The sequence below is a fragment of the Gavia stellata genome, chromosome 24 (assembly GCF_030936135.1).
Source record: "Gavia stellata isolate bGavSte3 chromosome 24, bGavSte3.hap2, whole genome shotgun sequence".
Taxonomy (NCBI): Eukaryota; Metazoa; Chordata; class Aves; order Gaviiformes; family Gaviidae; genus Gavia; species Gavia stellata.
In genome coordinates, this window is record NC_082617.1 from 3017812 (window position 1) to 3039944 (window position 22133).

The 22133-nt window shown below is 47.7% G+C and overlaps 1 protein-coding gene across 2 annotated transcripts in view; it reads left to right on the forward strand.

The window, feature by feature from the left end:
• The first annotated feature begins 2103 nt into the window (after window positions 1–2103).
• EHMT1 (euchromatic histone lysine methyltransferase 1) overlaps window positions 2104–22133 on the forward strand; it is a 50743-nt gene continuing 30713 nt past the window's right edge. The window contains exons 1-7 of one of the 2 annotated variants that reach the window (XM_059828989.1): window positions 2104–2649; window positions 12696–12873; window positions 14243–14409; window positions 15320–15508; window positions 16184–16264; window positions 18346–18466; window positions 20193–20324. In XM_059828989.1, the coding sequence (XP_059684972.1) occupies window positions 2104–2649; window positions 12696–12873; window positions 14243–14409; window positions 15320–15508; window positions 16184–16264; window positions 18346–18466; window positions 20193–20324 (1414 nt within the window). The remainder of the gene's footprint in view (window positions 2650–12695; window positions 12874–14242; window positions 14410–15319; window positions 15509–16183; window positions 16265–18345; window positions 18467–20192; window positions 20325–22133) is intronic. The other variant, XM_059828991.1, reaches the window with a different exon arrangement.

Consider the following 22133-nt stretch of genomic DNA (forward strand, 5'->3'; position numbering starts at 1 on the left):
CACTTGACATCAGGTTTTGAAGACACTTTCCGGTAAGACGCTTAGTGCCCAACATCTGTGGCTTTCAGTTGGAAACACGGGGCAGGACTAGGACTGTCCCCCTTGTCATTTATGGGTAGGACTAGGCTGGAGCAAGTGAAGTGCAGCAGGTCTTTGAGACCCACCTAGGCAGAGCCCCGACCAACCTGGTTTGAATTCAGTGTTGACCATGCTTCAAGCCAGAGGTTGGATTGGATGGTCTAAGTGTACTGACCAGTTCTAAGAGAGCTTTCAGTTTGATGCAGGAAATGTTTGTCCTTAAATCCCAGATGAGCACCAAAAAATGGGAAATTTGGGGAGTTAATATGGTTGTTGCAGGTACTAGGATGCGTTCGTTTTGGAGACTAGGTCTGCAAATGCTGTTTGTGCAGAAATGGGTATCAAATAGATCTTCTAGGTCAACCCAGTGGTGGTGAGATGAACTGAATGAGTACATTAAAAAGGGGGTGGGTAGGCCCTCACATAGTTGGGGGGAGATTTCTTCCCAGTTGTCACAAACTGGAAAGGGAATTTGGTGCTTTCTGGGAAGAGCTGTTCCGGTGAGCTGTGCAGTGCGGCTCCTCCAGGCTCACCCAGCCCTGCGGGTGTTGGCACTGAGCTGTGAGTGCACAGGGGCACGCGGCAAAGCCCTGCAGAGCTCGGCTTTGAACCATTAGCCCAGGCGTGTTGGACGTGACATCTTGGGATGCAGGATCTTGGTTCCTCTTCATGCTTTAGCCTTGCATCCGATTTTTGCCAGGTCAGCAGAGACATTCAGAATATTGTTTTCCTTGAGCGTTTGGGCTTCAGGAGCAGCGTGAAGTGAGATGCTGATACCCGCCGTGCTGGTCTGGCTTGCAGAGTTGTCCTCTGATTTGACTCTGGGCCCTTCTGAATACTGTAGGCAAAAATTGTTTTCATTCGAGCTGGTTGTAAATCAGTCCTACCTGCTTTGACAGCCACAGCCCACTTGGACAAAGCTTTCGCTGGTACTTGTCATGCTTTTCATAACTGTCTGGCCCCTGGAAGGAAAACAATACAAGGAATCCCTAACAGCAGGTTGATTTAATCATTTTACTGAACGTGCCAGTGAATTGTTATCACTCCTGGTTGCCTGGGGAGCTGCGAGTTTGTCGTGTCGGAAACCTTTCTGCAAGTACACGGCATTCATACTTTGATTTTTTCAGCTCAGGTCTGAAATCTCTGATGGGACAAATTTATTGGTGACGGGAGCATGGAAATACTTGAAAGGGAGGAAAAAAACCCACCTTCTTACATGGACACTCATGTTTTATCTGTGCATGAGCTTTTAGTCAGTCTGCAAAAATCTTGCTGCATTTGAATCGTGTAATTATTTTAGTCTAAAAATGCATTTAACTTGCCTCACCCCTGTGTTTACTCTGGCTATTGCCTCTGGAATGACACCGTGAATCCTAGTCCTGTGCTGCTTCATCCCAGTGAAAGAGCCAGTCTCCACGTGGACAACATCTCAAGGAGAGCTGTGATTGCCGGAGAGTTACTCCTTGCAATGTTCCATGTAGCGGCAAAGCCCTGATGTAGACATTTGGCTGCTGAGCTGTGCCTGTGCCACAGAAGCTCACCCCTACAGCCCTACCAGCAAGCTTTTCTTGTGTCAGTCTGGCATTGTGAAGGGCTTTGCCAGAGGTCTGAATGCAAGATTGGGCAGCGTTTTGTTTGACATGTGAGGTGTTGACATATGGTCCAATAAATGTAGTTATTGGAAAAGCTAAAGATAATATTTACCTTCAAAAATCCATAGTTGGGAATAAACGGCCACATCTGCAGCTGAGGCAAGTGAGAACGAATACACTGTTTTCAACTGAGCCACCCCAATTTTCACCATCTGAGGATCCAGGCAAGCCGGGCAGGTGGGCGCGTGAGCAACCCAAGTGGATGTGTGTGTATATATGTATATAGCAAGCAGTTTTCTTGGGGGAGAGGTTTGCTCTTCATTAGCCACTGTAAGTAGCTGTACCTTCTCTTTGGAGTTTTGATATCGCTTGTGACCCTTTTCTTTCTGCTCTCTTCCTCCTTGTCCTCCCTCTTTCTCCAGGGTTTAATGCCATGGCTGCAGATGAAAGTGCTACGGAAAAGCAAGCGGGGGAACCAAAAATGGCAGTAGATGGTGAAACCAACGGTTCCTGTGAGCACAGCGAAGCTGGTAGCCACCCAAACCCAGCTAAAAACACTCAGGACAATACGAAAGTGAGCCAGCAGGACTCTAGTACTAAATTAAATAGGATAGCAGAAAATGGCATTTCTGAACGAGATGGCGAGACTGGGAAGCAAAACCATATGAAAGCTAATGACTTCACACAGACTTCTGTAACGGGGAGTAATGGATATATTCTAACCAAGCAGATGGCACAGGAGCAACCTCTAAGGACTACCAGCACCTTTGCTTCTCTCACCGGCCATGCTGCAAAAACCCTTCCAGGAGGAGCAAGCAAAGGGAGAACTATGGGCTCCTTTTCTCAGATGCAAGCCACGATGCCAGCCAAGCTCGGGGAGGGCAGTAAGGACGTGGATGCTAAAAAAACCACCGCTGCTAACGCTGAAGTCAAGGTCCACAGAGCACGGAAGACAATGCCTAAACCCACCCCTAGCCTGGTAATGTATATGTCCAGCAGTCAGTGCTGCTGCTGCTGCGATTGCTCTTGGCTTTCTTTGAGTGCGTGAGGGGTATACCTTGCTGCATGGGAACACGCGTAATTCAGAGGTGTCCCACTGAGTGGATTGGTTTTTTTAAAATAGATATATTTGTATTTTCTTCCTATGGAGAGACAGAGGTGTTAAAATAGTCATGTGGCCACCATCAGCTCTCTTCCCCAATTGTTTCTAAATGTATAATTGATTGATTACCTTCTCCAGCAGATCTATGCGAGACACTAAACGGCCTTTCTCTCTTGGCTGTATTGCTCATCAGCCGTCTGCTGAAATCCAGAGCTGCTTGTGAAACAAATTAGATTTCTTATAAGTTCGACCCAAAGGAAATTAAGCATAGCGTGTTAACTTGAGGCTTCTCCTAAGCTTGGAAGCTGTCAAGAAGCTGATATGTTAGGCAACTTGATGGCATTGCTGTATCATTAAAGTAGGAAACCAGATGATGTTTTCTCTCTCTCTGTATACTGCCTGCAGTAATGCAACTTGTTCAGAAATCTTCCCTCCAGAATCCTTAGGGGTGGATTTGCCATCACTTAATAAAACAGAGCTCTGTCCTTTTTTTTTAGGAGGCAAAAGGCGATGTGAAATCATCTGGTGTGTTCATGTTATAGTGGGGTGAACAGAAATGGGCCTTTCTTTATCATTGGCCAAATTTGGTTCTTCTGGTTCTTTTTTTGGTTCTTTTGCCAAAGGTAGGGAATAGATACTGGAACAGGCAGATGTCCACTACGAGCACTTGGTCTCCAGCTCTGTGACGCTTTATACGTAGCTACTATGAGCTAGATCCTCTCATTGTGCTATGTCTAAAGATGGAGAGAGACTGGCATTTAGCTGTCCTGCACCTAGGTCAAGGAGAGGATTGCCAGCCCTGCTTGGCTATGTGAGTCACACCCAGAAATAAATGGGAAGCTGTTGCACCTTTGTAAAGGTTGGTGCAATGGATTGCTGTTAGCTACCAGCGTATTACGGACCAGCAAATGCAAAGTGATCCTCAGATGTCACCCACATGTTGCGGCACAGCAATAACATGATGTGAAGGTCTCAAAGCTGTGAATCGCTGTGGTCTGGAGCAGGGGAAGAGTGAAACAACAAAAAAAAAAGATGGGTGGCACCTAGCCAGCCACAGATGGGGAAAGGTGCCCTTGGCTGCGGCACCACCTGTGCCTCCGGAAGCAGGTGGGAGTCCAAAGAGCACATCAAGATTACAAACCTCGTGGGCACCCAGCCTCAATAGCAGGGCAGAAACCACGCCTGCCATGATTTCCCAACCATTCTCCCAAACCGCTAATTTCCCCTCTCTCTTCCCCTGATTGCATTTGAATTCTCTCGCTCTCGCACCCCTGCTGTGTTTTCTGGCTAGCAAGCGGGGGAAGCCCAGCTCCAATACATGCAGCCTGATGAAAAAATCCCGCATAAGGCTGTCTCCTACCCAGGCAAGGCTTTGCAACCGAAACTGCCTCGCAGCTTTCCTCCAGCAGCCTGTTGTGCACTTAAATTAGGCTGGGCAAACCCCCAGACCCTTGTGGAATTTGACAGGGAGAGATCCCTTGGGGCTGAGCAATTGAAAGAGGCAATTCCTTCTAAAAGACAACTGCTAGGTTAGGAGGGAGTGTTTTCCTCATTCATATTTTATGATACATGAAAAGAATATTTTTATGCAACCCCTTGGGCTTCAAGGTTTGTCTCTAGAAAGCTGTGTGCAACGTTTGCGAATGCTTGCAGCGCTCCGTTACACGAGTTGCTGTGATGGTGCTGTTGATCGTTATTTGCTCACACAGTAGCAGCGGCTTCAAAAACCAAAGCCTGCAGTTGTTGGGCCACTCTAGAAGGTGCATAGCCTGTCCTCAGCACCTCTAATCGTTTCCCTTGGGCTTAAAATAGGGAGAGAAACAAAATTCACAAGAAGGGTGGTAAGAAGAGGCCGTTCCCATGTTCTCCGCTCAAGCCTCTGCATCTGAAAGTGAACCCAAGATTTGATCTCATTTCTACAAGACAATAAAACATCTGTTTTGTTCAGCCTTCCTGATAATTACTACCTAATTTTTCCCCATTGTCTTTCAAATTTACATGCTATTTTCTTTTGAGTAGCAGCGTCCTTGCTAGTTGTCATTTTTCTGTCCTGATTATTTCTTTGTTGAGCTCCTTATGAGAGGCTCATCGGCGCAGCATTGCAGTAACTTTTCATGCAGCAGCCTCTGCGTTCACACCTTTTCCCCTTCAAAAACACCATGATAGCAGGTGCTGTATTCCAGGAAATAAATGGTGGAAATCACACAGAAGTTGATGTGACAGGACACAGTAGTTTTCTTTGCTAATATTTTATAGAACATTGTTGTTTTCATGGTAGACTGTTCTTGCAGACGTGTGCTGCCTGGGAGAAGGAGGGGAAGAAGGTATTTTGTTGCCTGCAAAGTGTAAACGTTTGTTCACCCCGGCTCCTGCAGAAACCCACTGGGGCCAAAAAAATTATTTTCTGTAATCCAGTAGTTGTCAGGGGACCTTGGTAGCCTTTTCCTGCACATGTGGATTGGTCTTTGAAAGGAAGAAAATCATTTTCTCACAAATGTAACCAGCTTTTTCTCTGTTTAGGAGTTGCTTCCTGAATTGGGATCGAAGCTGAATCTGAAACAGGTGACAATTTTAATTGATGTTGTCTCATGTTAAGGTGGTTTTTGAACAGAGACCTCAGAAGAGTTGTTGACAGCATCATTTCTGCTCCCCTTCTGATTAGTGCAGTAACACAAACGCTGCACCTTTAGAAGAATTTATTTCTTTCCTTCTTAATCTATTTACAATCCTGTTAAGAACCCAAAAGTTTCCAGGACCGGGCAATCGACTGAAAGGCCAAGTGCGTGTGTGTGTCCTGAGCTTAGAGAAGGTCCCTCCTGCTCAGAAACTCCACTTCTGAGCTTAATGTCACTAAGACATGTCTGGAAGGGATAAAGGATGATAGGTAGTGAAAGCATCCCATAGCTGTCTCTTGAGATAGGAGGGGAGATGGCTGAATTGGGAATCCCAGGTTATGGTTCTGTTCATTACTTGGTGACCACGAGGCTGTAGTTTGAGGTGTGTGTCTCTGGGGGTATTTTTTTTACAGAGGACTGGGTCAGGGGAACTGAACTGTCAGAAGAAATAGTGCAGAAGTCTGTGAAATTAGTATCTCAGTCTGCTTCACAGTGTGAGCCCAAAACGTAGGGTACCCGTTTTAACTGGGGGAGACAAAGCCTGGGCAGAAAGGAGGAGCTTGGAGCGGAAGACGCTTTGCTTATGTTGGTGTTTCTACCAATATTCATCAAACTATACCTTTAAGCAGCATTGCCACTAAATGTCTGATCCCGGGACCGGTAAGCTGCTTGCTTTCTGGTGCACACAGGTGTTGCTGTTGCTGTCAAGTGTTGTTTTCCGTGTCAGTGCCCAGCAGTACTGCGGCGGTGCGCTGACGTGGTCTCTGGGTTGCTCTGCAGGAGCTTCTGGCCTAAGAAGGTCTCCTGATCATCTCTCGGGGCCAGGCAGGTGGCAGTTGGTGGTTTGCAAGTGTCTGGGAGTGCTCAGCAGGCTCAGACCCTCTCATATGCAGAAAAACCAAGACAAAGGGCAGGTCCTAATGGGGATGGTGATGGAGATACTGTCTCCTTGGGGGGGGAGAAATAAATAAAGAGTACAGGGCATAGTGAAATAGAGCTCTCCATCTGATTGCAAGTGCTGCTGTCAGCTTGTCTGAACCTAGAAGGTGCACCCCTCGAGGACCCTCTCCAGAGGGGTACCTGCGTGTGCACGGGTAGACTGAACGCGTGAAGTCCATGTGTGCGAGCTTGGCCTCAGTTAAATATCCCCTGTGGGAAATCTCCTTCAGGAGGGACGAGGCCATAAACTACCATTGGGCCTCTTATATAGAGGGTTTACTGCAGAGGGAGGTAGAAAGTGAATGTATATTGTGCAGTACTTTTAATTTCGTATTTAACTGGTTGAGCTCGCAGTGCTGACACGGCCATGCCGGCTGAAGGTGGCTGCCCCAGCTGCCGACCACAGCCCGCAGAAATAACCGTCCCAGTCCCAGGTCCCCAGTCCCCAGCAGACCTATTTCTGCCAGGAGGCTTGCTATCAACACTGGTTTGGGCTACCCTGTTTTCATTTTGACTGATGGCGTGACACTCCCTTCCCCTGGAGCTGCTCGACCTAGGAGGGAGCAGGGCTCAGGAGTGGGGTGTGCCCTGACCTGGCAGCATCCGCACCTCTGAACGAGGGTCATTCTGAAACCCATTAAACACAGGTTTGTAGCTTGGCTTGGCACAGTCTGCCTGGCAGCCTAAACCCGTATGATTTTATGCAGATATATGACCGCACACAAATCAGTGCAATTGTAATCAAGTCACACCGGAATCGCTCTTCTAAAGGGGCACGCGTTAATCTGCAGATAAAAGGGTGTTAATAGGTGGATCAGCCTTGCAGCTTGTCTGATCTAGATTAAGACCAAAGCCCTTCAGGTTTCTTTTTGTTGCTCCAAGGTAAGGCTTAGGCAGGGGTCAGGATCCCCCAGCAGCTGCGGTGAAACTCAGTAGTGAAAACGATAATTCTGCAGCAGCAGAGGAAAGGGAGAGTAGCACCGCTACAGCTCCTACAGGCACTGTCATCTGCTTGTGATAAATTTTTTATAGCAGACTGGTATTTCTTGCTTAAATACCATTCACCAGTTGTTAGAGGCAGATACCCCTGGGAGCTGCTGCTTTGGGCTGTTCAAAGGCAGCGCCTTGGTGCAAATCTTGTTACCCTTCCACATCTGACTGATGGATGGAGAGAACAGCGTTGCTCTATGACAGCTGCCGTGTTGCCCGATGGCAGCGGCAGTTAGTTTAGTCCTCCTGGCTACTTGGCTTTGGTTTTAAGCTCATACTGTGCCGGAGATGAAAGTCTTTAAAAAAAGAAAAATAACACAGCTCGTATGTCTAAGCTGGAGATGGTTTCAGGTGTTAAGAGCAAACGGCAGGTCTTCTGCAGCACTCCTCAAAGCTGCCCTGCTCCGAAGCAGGACCTGCGGGACCTTTGCCAGTGTCCTTGCACCAACACACGGATGGAGTTCTGGTCTGGTTTCTCTTCGGTCGTTGCTAGCTCGCTTGCTTTGGTAATGGAAAGACCTCTTAAATGCTGGGCTGTGGGAAGAATGCCGTGTACGGTCCATCGAACCAATGCGGGGTTTAATTAGTAAGGTTTGTTTGTTCTGTGTATTTGCTTTTGGAATGAAAAGGAGGATATTCTGTCTTTTGCCATTTTTAGTAACTTCTCCCCGCTGCTTTAGGGGACTTCTGTGCCAATAATAGAAACGTGATCGATCCCATTAAAACGTAGAAAAGCACTTGAGTTTAATTTTTATAAATACATTAAATACTGTGTTCTTGTCCCAATCTAAGCAGTTTTCTTGACTGTTTTTCTCACAATGGTGTTGGACATAGTTGTGGTCCCATTTTTGCTGTTACCAGACACAAGCATCTCTGGAAATGTTGGCCTGAGCCTTGGAATAGTTGTCTTCAGCTTCTTGACTTTTCCTTGCAGTGCCCAAAATGAAATAGTGACTTTGCAGCCTTTTGCGTAGGATGAGCTGATACCACACGAGAAGCTGCGAGAAATGAAGACGTTAGTGACGCAGTTTCTTTATCGTTTTTGGTCCTTTCTTGGCCTCCAGTGGTCCACCCATGTGGTGGTTAGGACAACATGCGAACACCGGCACCTCAAACTGTGTCCTGGAGTTGCCTTTGCACGGAATTCTCACCATACTTTTAATTCTCTAGAACTGTAGATGAAAACTGTGCTTGACTGTTAAATATCAGTGGGGAAAAAAGAAAAAGACCATGGCTGTTTTGGACAGGGATAACATACAGCAATGGAGTTTGTTTAGGGTCAGGAATAGGGCTTCTCGCCTCTAATTTTGCTGTTTGCAGTAGAGCCCGTGTAGGTGTTAGATGAAAGCACCTCTGCTCTCCTGAACCTTTGTTGGTTTAAGTGAAGGAGGATGATCTTCATCCAGTTTCTGAGCAGAGGAGTCTCCTTCCTTAGTTGAAAATGCAGGCAACTCAAAGTGTGTGTGCGCTCTCGTTAGTATTCTCAGCGGATCAGTCCGTGCCCAACCGATCACTGAAGCCGTGCCTCGCTTTCCCACCGTGGTCGCTTCTGCTCCAGCATTGCCAGCCTGGCATTTTCCACCTTTAGCAGAGGACTCTGGATCTTCAGGGAGCGAAGCAGGAAGGCGTTAGGATTTGTCACAGCAAAGTGGATGAGTAGATGTTGACTAGCGAGCAGCTCCGTTGGGGTCTTTGAAGCACCTGCTATTTGCAACCCCCTTTGTGCTTTGCCTGCACGAGTGTCCTCTACCAGGGGAGGGGAAGAGGGGCCGTAAGCCAAGAAGCAGGAGTTTGCCTGGGTGGATACTGGGCTGCAAGCAGTGTTAGAGATACCTGCTTGGTGCTGTGCCTTGTGCTAGGAACGGGGAGGGCAGGAGGATCCCATCCATCATGAAAGTGGAAGAAGGTGGCACGTGACAGGAGCCTTAGTTGCGATCAGCTGTGCCAGGGGCCGCCTAGCCCACGGAGATGGCTTAGAGCTGGGTCCTGCCAACGCCGGGCTGCGGCATGGGGTGGCAGGGCTGGAGGTGGCTGCCCTGCCTGTTCTGCAGGAGAAACCTTCCTCTGAGGTTTCCCTTGGGACAGCCTTTTCCCTAGCAGGAAACTCGCTGGAGCTAAACGGATGTGCAGCGTTTTGAGAAGCGCTCTGGTGGTACTGGGGCATTGCAGGCGGATCTGTGAGCTTTGTATTTAAATGGATCACTGTAATTTTTTGTTTCCGTTTTGCTTTGGTAGGAGTCTGTTTTGCCCCGAATAGTCTTAGCGCCCACTCGCCCCACTCCCAAATGCACAGTCCGTCTTTTGCCTTTGCTTCTTCTCTTTGAACCTGCCCGCTCTCTCTGCGCAGAGGCGTCAGGTGCTGGTTGTAACCCGGGCAGCGAAGGATGCAGAATATCTTTGCGAGGAGGGGCCCAGCTATGCTTGAACCAGCTTGTAGGCAGCGTGGTGGGATTTTAAGGAAGAAGAAATTTCCCAGCAGACCAGCGTGCTAGATTAGCAAAGCCTCTTTTCTGGGAGTGTTTAAATTTGGAGCAGGTAGAGCAGAGCGTAAAAGCTCAGTGTGGGAGGCCAGGATGGGCTGTACCTACAGGCTCGAGCTAAGGAACTGGCAGAATTCAGAGGCATTAGAAATGGGAAAAGAATGAAGTTTCATCCACTAAACACTCTACTTGCTGGAAGGATAAAATTTAATAAGAACAGCAAAGATGTAGCTGTTTTATCTAGCTAAGAATGGAGAAAGATGGTGAGAAAACTGTGTGTGGACTGAGTATATGAGTGCTTTCAAATCTTTACTGATCCTTTTTATTACAATCCTTGGATTTAGGATTATTTATATATGTGTGTGATTTCTTATATATATATATGTGTGTGTGTGTGTGTGTTTGTTTTACTGCTGGCCTGCTCAGCTTTCCGTGCCATCAGGCTTCCTGAGAGATCTGGTCACCTCTCTGCGGGAATTCTTATTCTTTAGCATTGCTGCATATGCCTCCAAGTAATAATCCAGATCTCACAGGGCTTAATTTGATTTTAAAAACTGTTTTACCGGAATTGCCATGAAAAAATCACATTTAACACTTGTCAGGCAGCCCTATTGAAGATCTTTAATTTATTTCCATATTGTAATTACAGGGGGAGAGAAAAACCCCAAGCTAATAACATACTACTTTTTCATTTAAAATTAGATTATGTTCTTCCAAACAGTCTGGCATGGTCTGAATGTGGATTCTTGACGATTGGGAGTAACAGCATGTTTTATCAGAGACCAGTTGCAAGAACCTGCCCTTAAAGGACAAAAAATGCAGCCCTTATGTACACTTGTTGCAGGCAGCTCTGCATCAGATCTGCCTCTCCCAAGCTCATTTTTCTAATTTTAAGTTAAAAACGGAAAGCAGTGGATGTTCCAGGGGACTTGGGAATTCTCAGAATAATCCTGTAGCCAAGAGTTACTATTAACCTTTTAATCTATAAACTAGGGACTTCAAAGAGGCATAAATAGTATTGTTGAGACTGTTATTGGCATACTGTGCCCAGCACTCCTGACGTACATTTTTTAAGGGGTAGAACAACTGGGAGCAGTCTCGGGAGTGATCCAATGTCCAGTAAATCATCCTATGGATACTTAATTTGCTCGTTATATTAAACTTACTGAAGAGAAAGTTTTTTAAAAAAAAAAAAAGTTGATCATAGGCCATAAGTATCTACTTGGAGTGAGAATTTCTGATGATACAGGGCTTTTTAATTTAGTTGGAAAAGCATAATGCATTTAATTATTTGGCAGTGGGAGCAATTAAGCATTGGAACAACGTATCAAAGGATATGGTAGATTTGTCGTCTTTGAAATTATTAATCCAAGACTAGATGCCTTTTAAGAAAAGATGTGGCAATCCAGCCATAAGTTACGGGCTTGATGCAGGAATCATTGGCAATTTGATGGCCTCTTTATGCAGGTCATTTTTGATTATCATTATAGCTTTTCTGTCTGCAACCAAGTCCTCGCTTTCTGCGAGCAGTGTGCGCATGGCAGAGCTGTAATTAGGAGAATCAGTCGCTTCCCCGTTTGTTCACAAGGTCACATTACTTGAAAGCAGTGTCTAAGAGTGCCTATCTGAACCTGGACTTTAAAGAGTGTTTTTATTGCTTGCTGCTTTTTTTCCCTTTCTTTCTTTTGCCTGGATTCCTCTTTTCTTTTTTGGCATTTCAGCTGTTGCTTCAGAAGTCCCGTAAGAAGTATTTTCCTGCAAGTGGAGCAGCACTAAAAACATTGCCACTGCAGAACTTGTAATCTGCTAACTGTGCTCTTGGTTTTCTGGAGCATCTCTGCCAAACCTGCCTCCTACTTGACAGTCGAGCGGACAGATGTATGGAGAGGTGTGGATGCAGCTAGGTCATCTGTCAAATACATAAGAGGGCAAACCCAGTGTACAATGTCAAATCGGAGTGGCAACATTTCCCCCGCTCTCTGTTAATACAGTGGTTGCCACAAAAGGTGCAGCGCTACGGGGTATGTGGAGCTGTAGGAACCCTGCTTTCATGCCCGAAGGTACTGGATGAGACTTTGCATTGAGTACAAGCTCAAATCAGAGCGGGTGCAAGCTGCCGTGGGGCCTGGGAGCCTGACTCCAGCGACAGGGAGTGCAGGAGCAACTACCAAATTCTCCTGGTTTTCAGTTGGAGCTTGTAGCCTGCCCCGTGTTTGGTGTTGCAGCAGCTAGGTCAGGAGTACCTGCGCTAGCTGGTTTAAAGTAAGCTTGGGCAGGTCTTTCCTGCGGCAGTGGCAGCACTGTAGATGAACCTGCAATGTCAAGCAAATACCTTCTTTGCCCGTGTTTTCTTGTGTGCTAGGCTAGAGGTGGGAGCCTTCGCTAAGACTTGATTGTGCCAAATGCTGTCCGAAAGGAAGGTTCCCTTCCCATTGCTGCCTGCTCTTCCAAAACGTCTCTGCAAGACTGTTCTCGCACGTTCTTGATGTGACAGCTGCACTCGGGGCTCGTTTCAGGGAATAGGTGCATTTGTTGCATTCATTCGTCTTCTTATGGACACAACCAAATGCCTGTGTAAATAGTGTCTGATCCTTTTCATTATCTGCGGTTGCTTTGGATCTGCCACTCTGCCTCTGTGACGTAGCCTTTCACCTTCAAAGGCAACAGCCTTCAAGAAGTGAAGGAGCAGCGGGCTGGGAGTGTTCTTGCAGGCTTTAGGCAAAGTAACATTACGTGCTAGAGGAGGGGCTGTGTGCTTTTGGTTTGAATGTGTGGTCCTATCTTCAAATGAAAGTGATTATGTTTGAGAGAAAGGAATTAAATTTATTATTTTCTTCAATTTTTTTTTAATTTGTTTTTTTAATGCAGAGGCTCAATTTAACTGCATTTTGTTTTCCAGCATGCAAGTAAAGACCCCAAAGATGGGAGAGACAGCAGAGATCAAAAAGAATCCAAGGAGGAAGGCAACAAAAACATCCTGGAGTTTGGGAAGCCCTTGCCGTTGCCCTCTCTCCCGGGCCTTCACCAGTCACTACCTCAGAACCAGAGCTATGTGGCCACCACGAAGTCGCAGACGGGTAAAAAGGACAGAGTTAAAATTCCTAACAGCACCCACCTCTCAGGTGTGTGTGTATGTGGTTGAGTGGGAGTTGAGGCAGGTTAACAAGGACTGAAACCTCTGTTAGTACCTTTTTCCCACTGAATCTCCTTCAGGGTTTCCTTTCCTGCTGGCATCAGGCGGGCTGCTGCTGTAGACCTTGTTTGACAGATGCCGTTTCATCTAGCCACTTCTCTGCAAGTGGCCGTTGCACTGCCAGCGTGTTGCTTGTGTCCTCCGGACTCCCTCTGGTCACCTCTGGGTGTTGCAGAGGGTACATTCTTGCAGTCCCCTGTTAAAGTAGCCCCCCAAGTGAAGTCCACCAGCTTTCTGTTCCCCAGGGAGCACCTCCCGTGCAGTCCTTCCTGCGCCGCCTTGTTTCACGGGGTGCAGGTCCCTCGCAGGCGGCGTGGGCAGGTAGGCGTGCTCCGTCAGGCACCACCACACCAAGGATCACTCTTCTGCTGGAAGTTTTTGTTAGAGGAGACACTTTCATCCCATCTTCCGGTGATGTTTCTATCAATTCTGAAGGACTCTCTATATCACCACAACAACTGCTTACCATGACCTACAGCCTTATACATAAAATTAATTGGGTTAACAGAATGTTTTTAAGAGGTCTCTTCATAGATTTTTGGTGAAATTTCATTGTAGTGGGAGATGAAGAAGTGCTTTCAAGGAACAGGCTGTACAGCTGCAAAGAGTAATACTGGTGCTGAAGCTGGCTGTTCCCGGCTGTACGCTATTTTTAGAAGAGCCTGCACTAAGCATCCCTCTGATGTGTATTCACCAAAGACAGCACCAGGCAGTGAGGTGTGATGACTGATTTGGTTAGAAGGCCAGGAGGGAGACTTAACAAATTAAGACCCGATCAAAGTAGTGAAAGGACTCAAACAAACTTCCATAGTAGGTGTGAAATGAGGTTAAATGGCAAACAGCTCTTTATTTAAGGTACCTTTTCCCTGTGGTTCTTCAGTTACTGTACGATCACTTTTGTTGTAAGTTGGTATTATTAGCCTTGCAGTATCTATTTGAGCAAGTTGGATTCTATTCAGCCTCCTACAGCATCAGCAGTACTGCCAAATGCCGGCTAATTTAAGGATTTGATATTGTGTATGGTGATGTAGGGGCCAGAAGGAGCATGGAGAGGATACTCAGAATTTGGGTGGGTTTGCAGCACTGGCAGAAAGCTCTTTGTGTTTTGCATATATGTGTGTGTCATCTTTTGGTTGACTTGTAAATAAAGTAGCTGGAGTGGGAAGCCTTTTTCTCAGATCGTGCCCTCAAATGTGGTTTCCCCCAGTACAGCCTTCACTTGCCATCCCTTCTTCTTTTCATTCCTGAGCAAGCTTTGGGCTTTTTTTGCTTCTCTTTTCCAGCTGCTGCAGTATCTCGGAAGAAGAAACGGAGAATGGGAACCTATAGCCTGGTTCCCAAGAAAAAGACCAAAGTGTTAAAACAGAGAACAATGATTGAGATGTTTAAGAGCATAACTCATTCCTCTGCGGGTGCCAAGGTGAGGGGAGTGCTGAGCCCACTGGACGTGTTTGTTGCCACCATACACATCCCTTGTCCTGGCACACCAGCCCCATGAATAGGGGCCGGAACGTGCTGGCCTGCTGCTGTCAGCATCTTCCATTCTGAGTCTACGCCTGCTCTCTGGTGACAGCATCCTGCCTGTAGCAGCCTGGCTGCTTTGAAAATGGCTCTTTGAGGGTGGCTGTTCAAATACCAACTCTTAAACAAACGTTTTGCAGTGAATGTTCCCCTTCTGTCCCATGAGTCCCGTGGAACTGGAGAGATTTCAAGCATACCCTATGTCGTAACCTTTTTGTTTCAGAGTCCTCAAGGTAACTGTCTAGTGTTGCTGCTTGAGGCTGTACGGCAAAACAACTGGTTGCTTAAAAAGCTTTAGACAGGGACTCACTGCTCTTCAAATTCTACTTTTGCTGCAACCCATGCCCTGAAGTTTTGGTCTTTGAATTTAAGGAAAACAGTGCTAGGCTTTCATGGGGTGGAGTGAAAATCCCTCTCTCTGATTTAACTTCCCTTTCCAGTCCCTAGAAACCTTCTTGCACCCTTGGTATGCCACGGTGGAGGTGCCCTTCCACATTTGAATGAGACTGCAGGGGTCTGTCTGAAGGCTGCGCCCAGCAGCCCTCCTCCCCTTAATGCCCTGTACAACTGAGAGTCTGGAATGACTCCTCGTGGCCCCTCGTTCCCCAGGTCGACAGGGTTAGGTGACACATGCCAGGCTCTCAGGCTGGCTTTCCTGACGGCATTGAGGAGCTCTGGAGGGACGTATAGCCAGCTTTCCCCTGGCAGCTTTAAGGCTCCTAGCACAGAGGCGGTCTGGGATGGATTCAGCTGTTCTGTCCTGTGAATTGATATTGTCTTTGTGGCTTTTGTGCTTGGACGACTTTCAGGGTGAAAAGGACCTAGGTGATGCCAGCCCTCACGTGAACGGGGAAAGCATGGATGTAGATTCTGAAGAGGAAGACTCTGATGAGTTGGAAGAGGAGGATGATCATGGAGCAGAACAGGCAGTTGTGTTTCCTGCAGATGATAACAGGACCTCTAAAGACAGCGTGTCCGATGTAGACAATGCCAGAAAGGTATTCACGTGTCCTGTGCACAGCTTGGAGTGGGATGGGACACTGCTTGTACCCGTGGGATAGGAGTGGCACAAGTTGAGGCAATTTCTAGGTTTTCTTAGCCTGCAAGATGGCAGAAAGCACAGCAGTGGAAGCGAGGCTTTTTGATGACCATTTCTTGCTCCCCATTGCACCCATGAGAGTCTCCCCACCTACCCCCAAGTTTCAGCCTTGCTACATAAGACTGCGGTCCAGTATACATGCAGAACCCGCACCACATTTAGTTATGGGATTCACTGAACCAGTAAGAGGCGTCTTCCTAATCTTGCTTGTAACAGACTGGTAAAGCACTAAAATTGGTTTAGTTCATTTTTTCCCAGATCCTAATGCATAGTGTAGACATGAGGCTGTTTCTGGATGATCGCAGAAGTTAAGATTTGGTTAGAAAACTTTCTTCTGGGGTCGAGTTTTTTTTCCCTGTACCATCCCTATGGATGTACGATGGCGGGCTTTAACAGCCTTGGAGTTCTTGTCCTGGAGAGGAAATTGTGTGAGTGCATGTGCAGGCTGGAGCTGGGTGCTGGGCGCAGCAGGATGACGGGGCCATGTTCTGCTGGGTGGGGGGCACAGCAGGGTGATAGAGGGGATGCCTGGCCTGACTGACGCTTTCTATTCTTGGGCAAATGGTGGCTGCAGATTGATGATGGCGAGTCTGAGGAGGAACAGGAGTCTGGAGAGTCTGGGGAGGAGGAGGAAGATGGAGATGAATCTGACTTGGTAAGCCTGCTGCTAAATGTGTCTTTCAGCCTTTGTCCTGTTGATAATAATTTCTCCTTTGCAGTGCTGCCAGAAAGAGAACAGGCGAAGCAGTTTAGTTTCATGTCTCTTTGACAAAACTCACTCTCCGAAACCACCCACACACAAAGTATTGTTTTCCACAAGGTGCTTAACCCTGATCTGTGATACAATTAATTGCTTTCTGATGCTAATTAATGGGCTTTTGTTTGTTGTTTTCAACAAGGAGTTGACTGCTTTTAATCATTTGAATGTTAGTAGAAATATTTAAGGGTGCTTAAATTCTTCAGATGCAGACTTGGCAAGTGGTAGGTGCCAGCAATGTTTTCTTAACAACCTGAAGGTCAGCATGGATTTTCCGAGCTCAGGTGGAGTTGTTCACAAATCCATTGGCCCAGCCCAGAGCCTAAATTCACATTGATCTGACATGCCACCTCACGGTACCAGATGAGCAGCTCTTTATCAGGGAGACAGACAAATAGCACACAGACAGACAGACGCTCTCCCTAGGAGGTTGTCTGTATAGTGCTAGGGCAAGACTTTCACCAGCTGCTGGTGATTTTTACTTTTTATTTTTAGATAGCTGGTGAAGAGAGTCTGATTTTTTTTTTTTTTTTTAATTTAAATTGTTGTTCATTGATTGTCTCTGTCCCCCACCCCACTTTAAAATTTTGCTCCCTTTCCACAGCATCTCAAGTTGAGGAGCCAGCATTTAAGGCACCCCAACTCTTCAGTCACCTTGAGAAAATTCTTGGCTTCATTTTCTTGATGTTTTGAGCTGAAGGTAGAAGTGACTATACCAAGTGAATCTCTGAAGCTCTGTAGAGTCTTGTTCCTTGTGCTTTGACACTACAGGAGCCAGAGAGGACCAAGCAGCAGGGGCTGTGTAGCCTGCCCCTTTCTTTGGGTGGCTGAGGCCGGTTTGTAGCGTTAGCTCAAACCAAGGGTTGAGCTTGCCATCAAGTCCAAACTCCTAAGCGCTATCTCCACATCCTAGATGGTGGTTTTTGCTCTGCTCATATCTGGTGAGTCAGTCAGGGACTGGCTCAAATGCAAACCTCTCCCCCACAAGCAGTGTGATGCAATTGGTGTAAGCCACGTGGCGGGGCACAACCAAGCCCACGCTCAGGGACTGTTATCAGGGGCAGCGTAGACACGCCGTAGAGCTGCCTCGGAGAGCCAGGGCTCAGCACCACCTTTGCCCGGCTTCGCTCACTGTGATAACAGGGCATGGTGCACCACCAGCTTCCTCTCAAGGTAGGCCATGAAGGTAGGGCCTGATCCAGCTGCTGTTAACGGTAGCAGGAGGTTTCTCATAGGCTTCGGTGGGAGATGTATAAGTATCAGGAGCTGGTGGTTTCAGTTCAAACATGAATTTAATGACTGGCGCTGTGAAGGCTGCCTCACAGGGTTGGGGTGCCCGATTCCCTGTTTCGATGTTGACTTTGAAAACCTGCCCCAGACAACTGTATTTTTTAAATCAAAACCCTGTTTAGATTCATATGTGTGTCTGAAAATTTGCTGCATGATTAGTCCGTGCTGATGTGATGCCCGGTCCCTTGCTCAGGGAGGTGGCTGGTCTGTTACTGGAGAGTTCAGTTCCCCAGGGTCCATCCCAGCCCTGCAAGATCACTCTTTAGGTGCAAGGCAGACTTTTGTTGGCATTTTCTAGCATGACTGTGAAGCTATGTGGATATTTTAGTTTTTAAAAAAAACCCAACTTTTTCTGGGAAGAAGCTAAAAGAGTGCGTGCGCCTGCATACTTGCATTGCTGCACGGAGGTGCTCAGCTACTACTGCAATGAGTGTGGTGTAAGAGCCTACATGGAAGAGAAAGTGAAGCATGCACTATTGAAATGACAGGAAATACACCCACACGTGTGCTTGTGTTTCCTTTTCGGCACTATAAAGACATCTTAGCACCACTTGATTTCAAACCCCCAGTCCTTAAGGCCTTTTTGCATAACTCAAGCTGCGAGAAGGCTCTTTCACATGGGTGCAAAGGACTGCTGGGACACTGATGCCAACATGCCTTACATGCACGTGGCCTCTCTGGTTATTCAGAGCTCGGAGTCCAGCGTCAAGAAGAAGCTGCTGAGGAGGAAAGGAAAGACGGACAGTCCATGGCTGAAACCCACCCGCAAGAGGAGACGGAGGAATAAAAAGAAACAAGCCAGTGTGCTAGGTAACTAATTGTGTTTTGTTCCTTAACTACACAGAAATTAACCTTCCAGGTGGAGGGGTAAGGACTTGAGGCCCATAAGGCAGTGGCTGTCTGCAGAGCTCACTCTTCCTTCACAAGGATGGGCTGTATGATGAACCAGGGTGTGAACTTGCATCTCACTGGCAGTAACTGCTGGTGTGCAGAATAAATATGAGGTGGCTTTATCCTTGGCATGCTGGAGGAATATTTTTTTTGTTCATGAACTCTCTTTATTTTAAAGTATTCAAAAAAGACCTCGTGGACTCATGTCCATGTGGACTTATGTCCCATGAGCTCGGGGAGTGTGGTTAGATGCAGAAGGGAAAGGAAGAACCACCCCAGAGCGATGCTCAGTTGCTTTTGTATGGATGTTTGTCCAGCTGGATGGAATGCGCAGGTTGTCTTTGCTTACTCTGAAAGCACCACAGTGTTTGTAATGAGCTACCTTTGGCCCATCTCACGGTGTAAGCGTCATTCAGGTGGTCATTCTTGTTTGACCTGCATTACCCAGCACTCAAAAGAAGGTTTTGGTGGCCTTTGTCATCTGAAAGCTGTGGGGTGGGGAGAGCTGGGAGTGCAGGCTGGATGCGATTCTTCTTCTGCAGGAAAGGTAACAACATGGGTAGAAAAAAAGTAGATAGTCTCTGAAGTGACGCTGTGCCTTCAGCTTCGTTATTAAGGTTTCACACGTCCGTTGCCATCAAAGGGTTTATTCTTCTGTGCTTGCCAGTTCTTTGCAAACAGGCCGTTTTTTTTTTTTTTATCAGCAGATTTGTGGCTACTTCTGAGCTAAATGACCATGTTTCAGCCTCTGGTCTGTGCCTGGGGTTTGTCAGTCATCTGGCTTGCTCCTCTTCCTCCCAAGGCATCCCCTTTCTCAAGACGAAGTAGGGGCCATTGATCCCTTTCAGAGCAAGTAGCGAATTCTTCATTTCAGACGCAGACTGGTTTTCTGCCCCTTCCATGAAGGTGGCAGCCAGTCTTCCAGGCTAAACAAAAGTCTCTTGGCCAAGCTGGAGTGGGAGAAGCAAACCAGGAGAGAAAGCGAAGCCAAGGTAGTGCGAAGAGATTGACAATTCCCACGAAGGCTCCAAGGGGTCCCCACGCAATCTCTTCCCAGCGAGGGGTCCCCATGCAATCTCTTCCCAGCAGCAGCAGCTTTGTTCACGTAGAGCCAGAACTTGATTTTGTGTTTTTCCCCTCCCATTAACCTGAATGTCACCTGTCTCGTCCTCTTCACGACGTACACGATTAGCTGGTTCGCTTTGCCTGGCCGGAGTGTACCTGGAGCCCTTTGCAGCAGGTCGGAGACGGGGGGATGCGCTGAGCCTTGGTTTCAGCCCTTCCTTGTGCCATTTCAGCTTCTGCTGCCGATGCAGTACGGCAGCAGGCAGATGTGCCTTTCAGAGGCAGAACTTGTCTCATTTATTCTTTTTCTTTTGTTGTTACCTACCTAAGTGGAAGTGGAAAATCTGTCTGATCAGACAGGGAAGGAAATAAGAGATCAATCGTGCCATACATGCCCAGATGTTGCGTTTTCATAATTCTGTGTGCGTCTGTACTCGTGGCCTCTCTGAGGAGCCTGCATACAGCCTGCTCGCTTAAATATGGCCTTTACACCTGCATGTGCTTGCACGCGATTTATTGATTTTGTTATGATATTGTTGGGGTTTTTTAGCCACGTAAATACGCCTGTGTTTCCCTCTAGGTGCCGAAGCCTATAAACCATCTTTGGGAGGCAGAGAGGGCCCCGGCCAGGAGAACAGCATGGAGTACATGGAGGTCTCCCTGGATTCCCTGGATCTCCGGGTGAAGGGGATCCTCTCCTCGCCGGCCGGAGGTGAGTGGCGGCCGCGGGCCGAGCCCCGCCGGGGCCGCGCCTTTGTTCCGCCGGGCGCAGCCGGGGCGGCGTGCGGGGGCCCGGCTGCCCCCTGGCGGCTGCGGGGGCCCGCCCGCCCGCAGAGCACCCGCCCGCCGCCGGGGCTGGGCTGGAGCGGGGCGGCTCGGGGAGCCACCCAGCAAGGGCTCCCAGGAGCTGCGCCAGCCCGCCTGTCCCGCTCCCCTCCATTCCCTGAAGGGTGCTGAGCCAGCATCTCCCCAGTGCCCCCCCAGGAGCCTCTCATGCGGCCCCGGGAAGAGGAGGGATTAGCGTTGGTTCTGGGTGCTCACCCCCGGCCGCTGTTCCCAGTGCTGAACTTGCCTCGCATCCAGCGCCTCCTGCCTGACCAGGATCCCTCCGACTGTCCCCCATCGCTCTTTCACTTCCAAAGGTTGTCTGGCTCTTTTGATAGAGGCGCATCAAAGAGCGGGTGGGAGTGTTCACCGCCAAGGGAGGGTCAGGATGGACAAGGGATGCTTTCACCAGAGCCTCTGGATGTCACAGAGATGATGAAAGTGAAAGCTCAGAAGGCGAGGGATGAGCTTTGCGATTTGTGGTCCTAGAAAAACCTCTTAAACCTTTAAGATCTTGACAGGATTTTACATGAAAATGGCAAGGACTTTCCCTCTGCTTGTATGCCTTGAAATATCCCATCCCTTCTCTAGGTTTGGTCTTGCAACTTGTTGGCTAAAGGAAACCCCTTACAAGATGAAAGGGGCTTGTGCTCGGCTGATGGGGTCGCAGACGTGGGCAGGGTGCTGCGGGGGGAGTGCTGCCATTGCCAGGGCAGCTAAAGAGGAATCTCCCTCAGGAACGAAGTTAATCTTTGAAAATTTGCAGCAAAATAACTCTCCTTTCAAAGGCTTCAAAAACAGCAGCATGCTTCCTTCTCACTGGGACTCAATCCCATAGCAGGCTTGGGTCAGGAAAGCTTGGGACGATTCAGGGTGAGCCAATCCAAAGGCAAATGTTTGAGGGTTTGCTTCTGTAATGAAAACGTTGCAAGAGATGTTATGACTGTGTAGGATTAGAATAGCAGTGTAGGACTGGAAGCAACCCCTTTGTCGTTGGGCCAGTGTTTTGCAATCACGGGTAACCTAGTGATTGAGTTGAATCCAGAGGAGCCACAAGAACATTCACGCTGTGCCCCCATACCTGGCAGTGAGCCCCCTCAAAAGCCATTATCCACCTTTAAATAGGTTTGAAAATGTTCACAATCTGAGAGAAAGAGATGAGGAGAAGGCAAGAACATCTGAGCATCTTGCTGCTTTCTTTTCCCTGGTTTGTTTTCTTTCCAAAATAAATAATTCTTGGTTGGCTGAGACCAAATAGTCCCAGGAATTTTGTTTTCCCATCTGTGTAATAAGCCTCTGCAAATAGAGGTTTGTGCTTTCTTGATCTTCTCTATTTATCACTCCACTAACTATTCAAATTTCCAACTCCGGGTGGTTTCCTACAAATTTTCTGGTGCCAGAGCACAGCATTTTGGGGCAGGTGGGGAGGAGAGACAGGCTGATCAAAATCTGTACCTCGTCGTTGCTTTTCCTTATTGAGGTTTTCTCAGAGTAAACTGTTCTTACCTTATTATTCTTGATTTCAGCACAGTCATCTGTAGTGTGGCTGGACTTAGAAAAGTACAGGATGCTTTTGCAAACTCCAGCTGGTGTAAGAAAGGGGTCTTTTTTTACAGGGTTTAGATAATGCCTTGAAAAAGCCTTTCAGGACATGGAATGGGAAGATGCCACAAGACATGGGTGGTGTTGATGGACT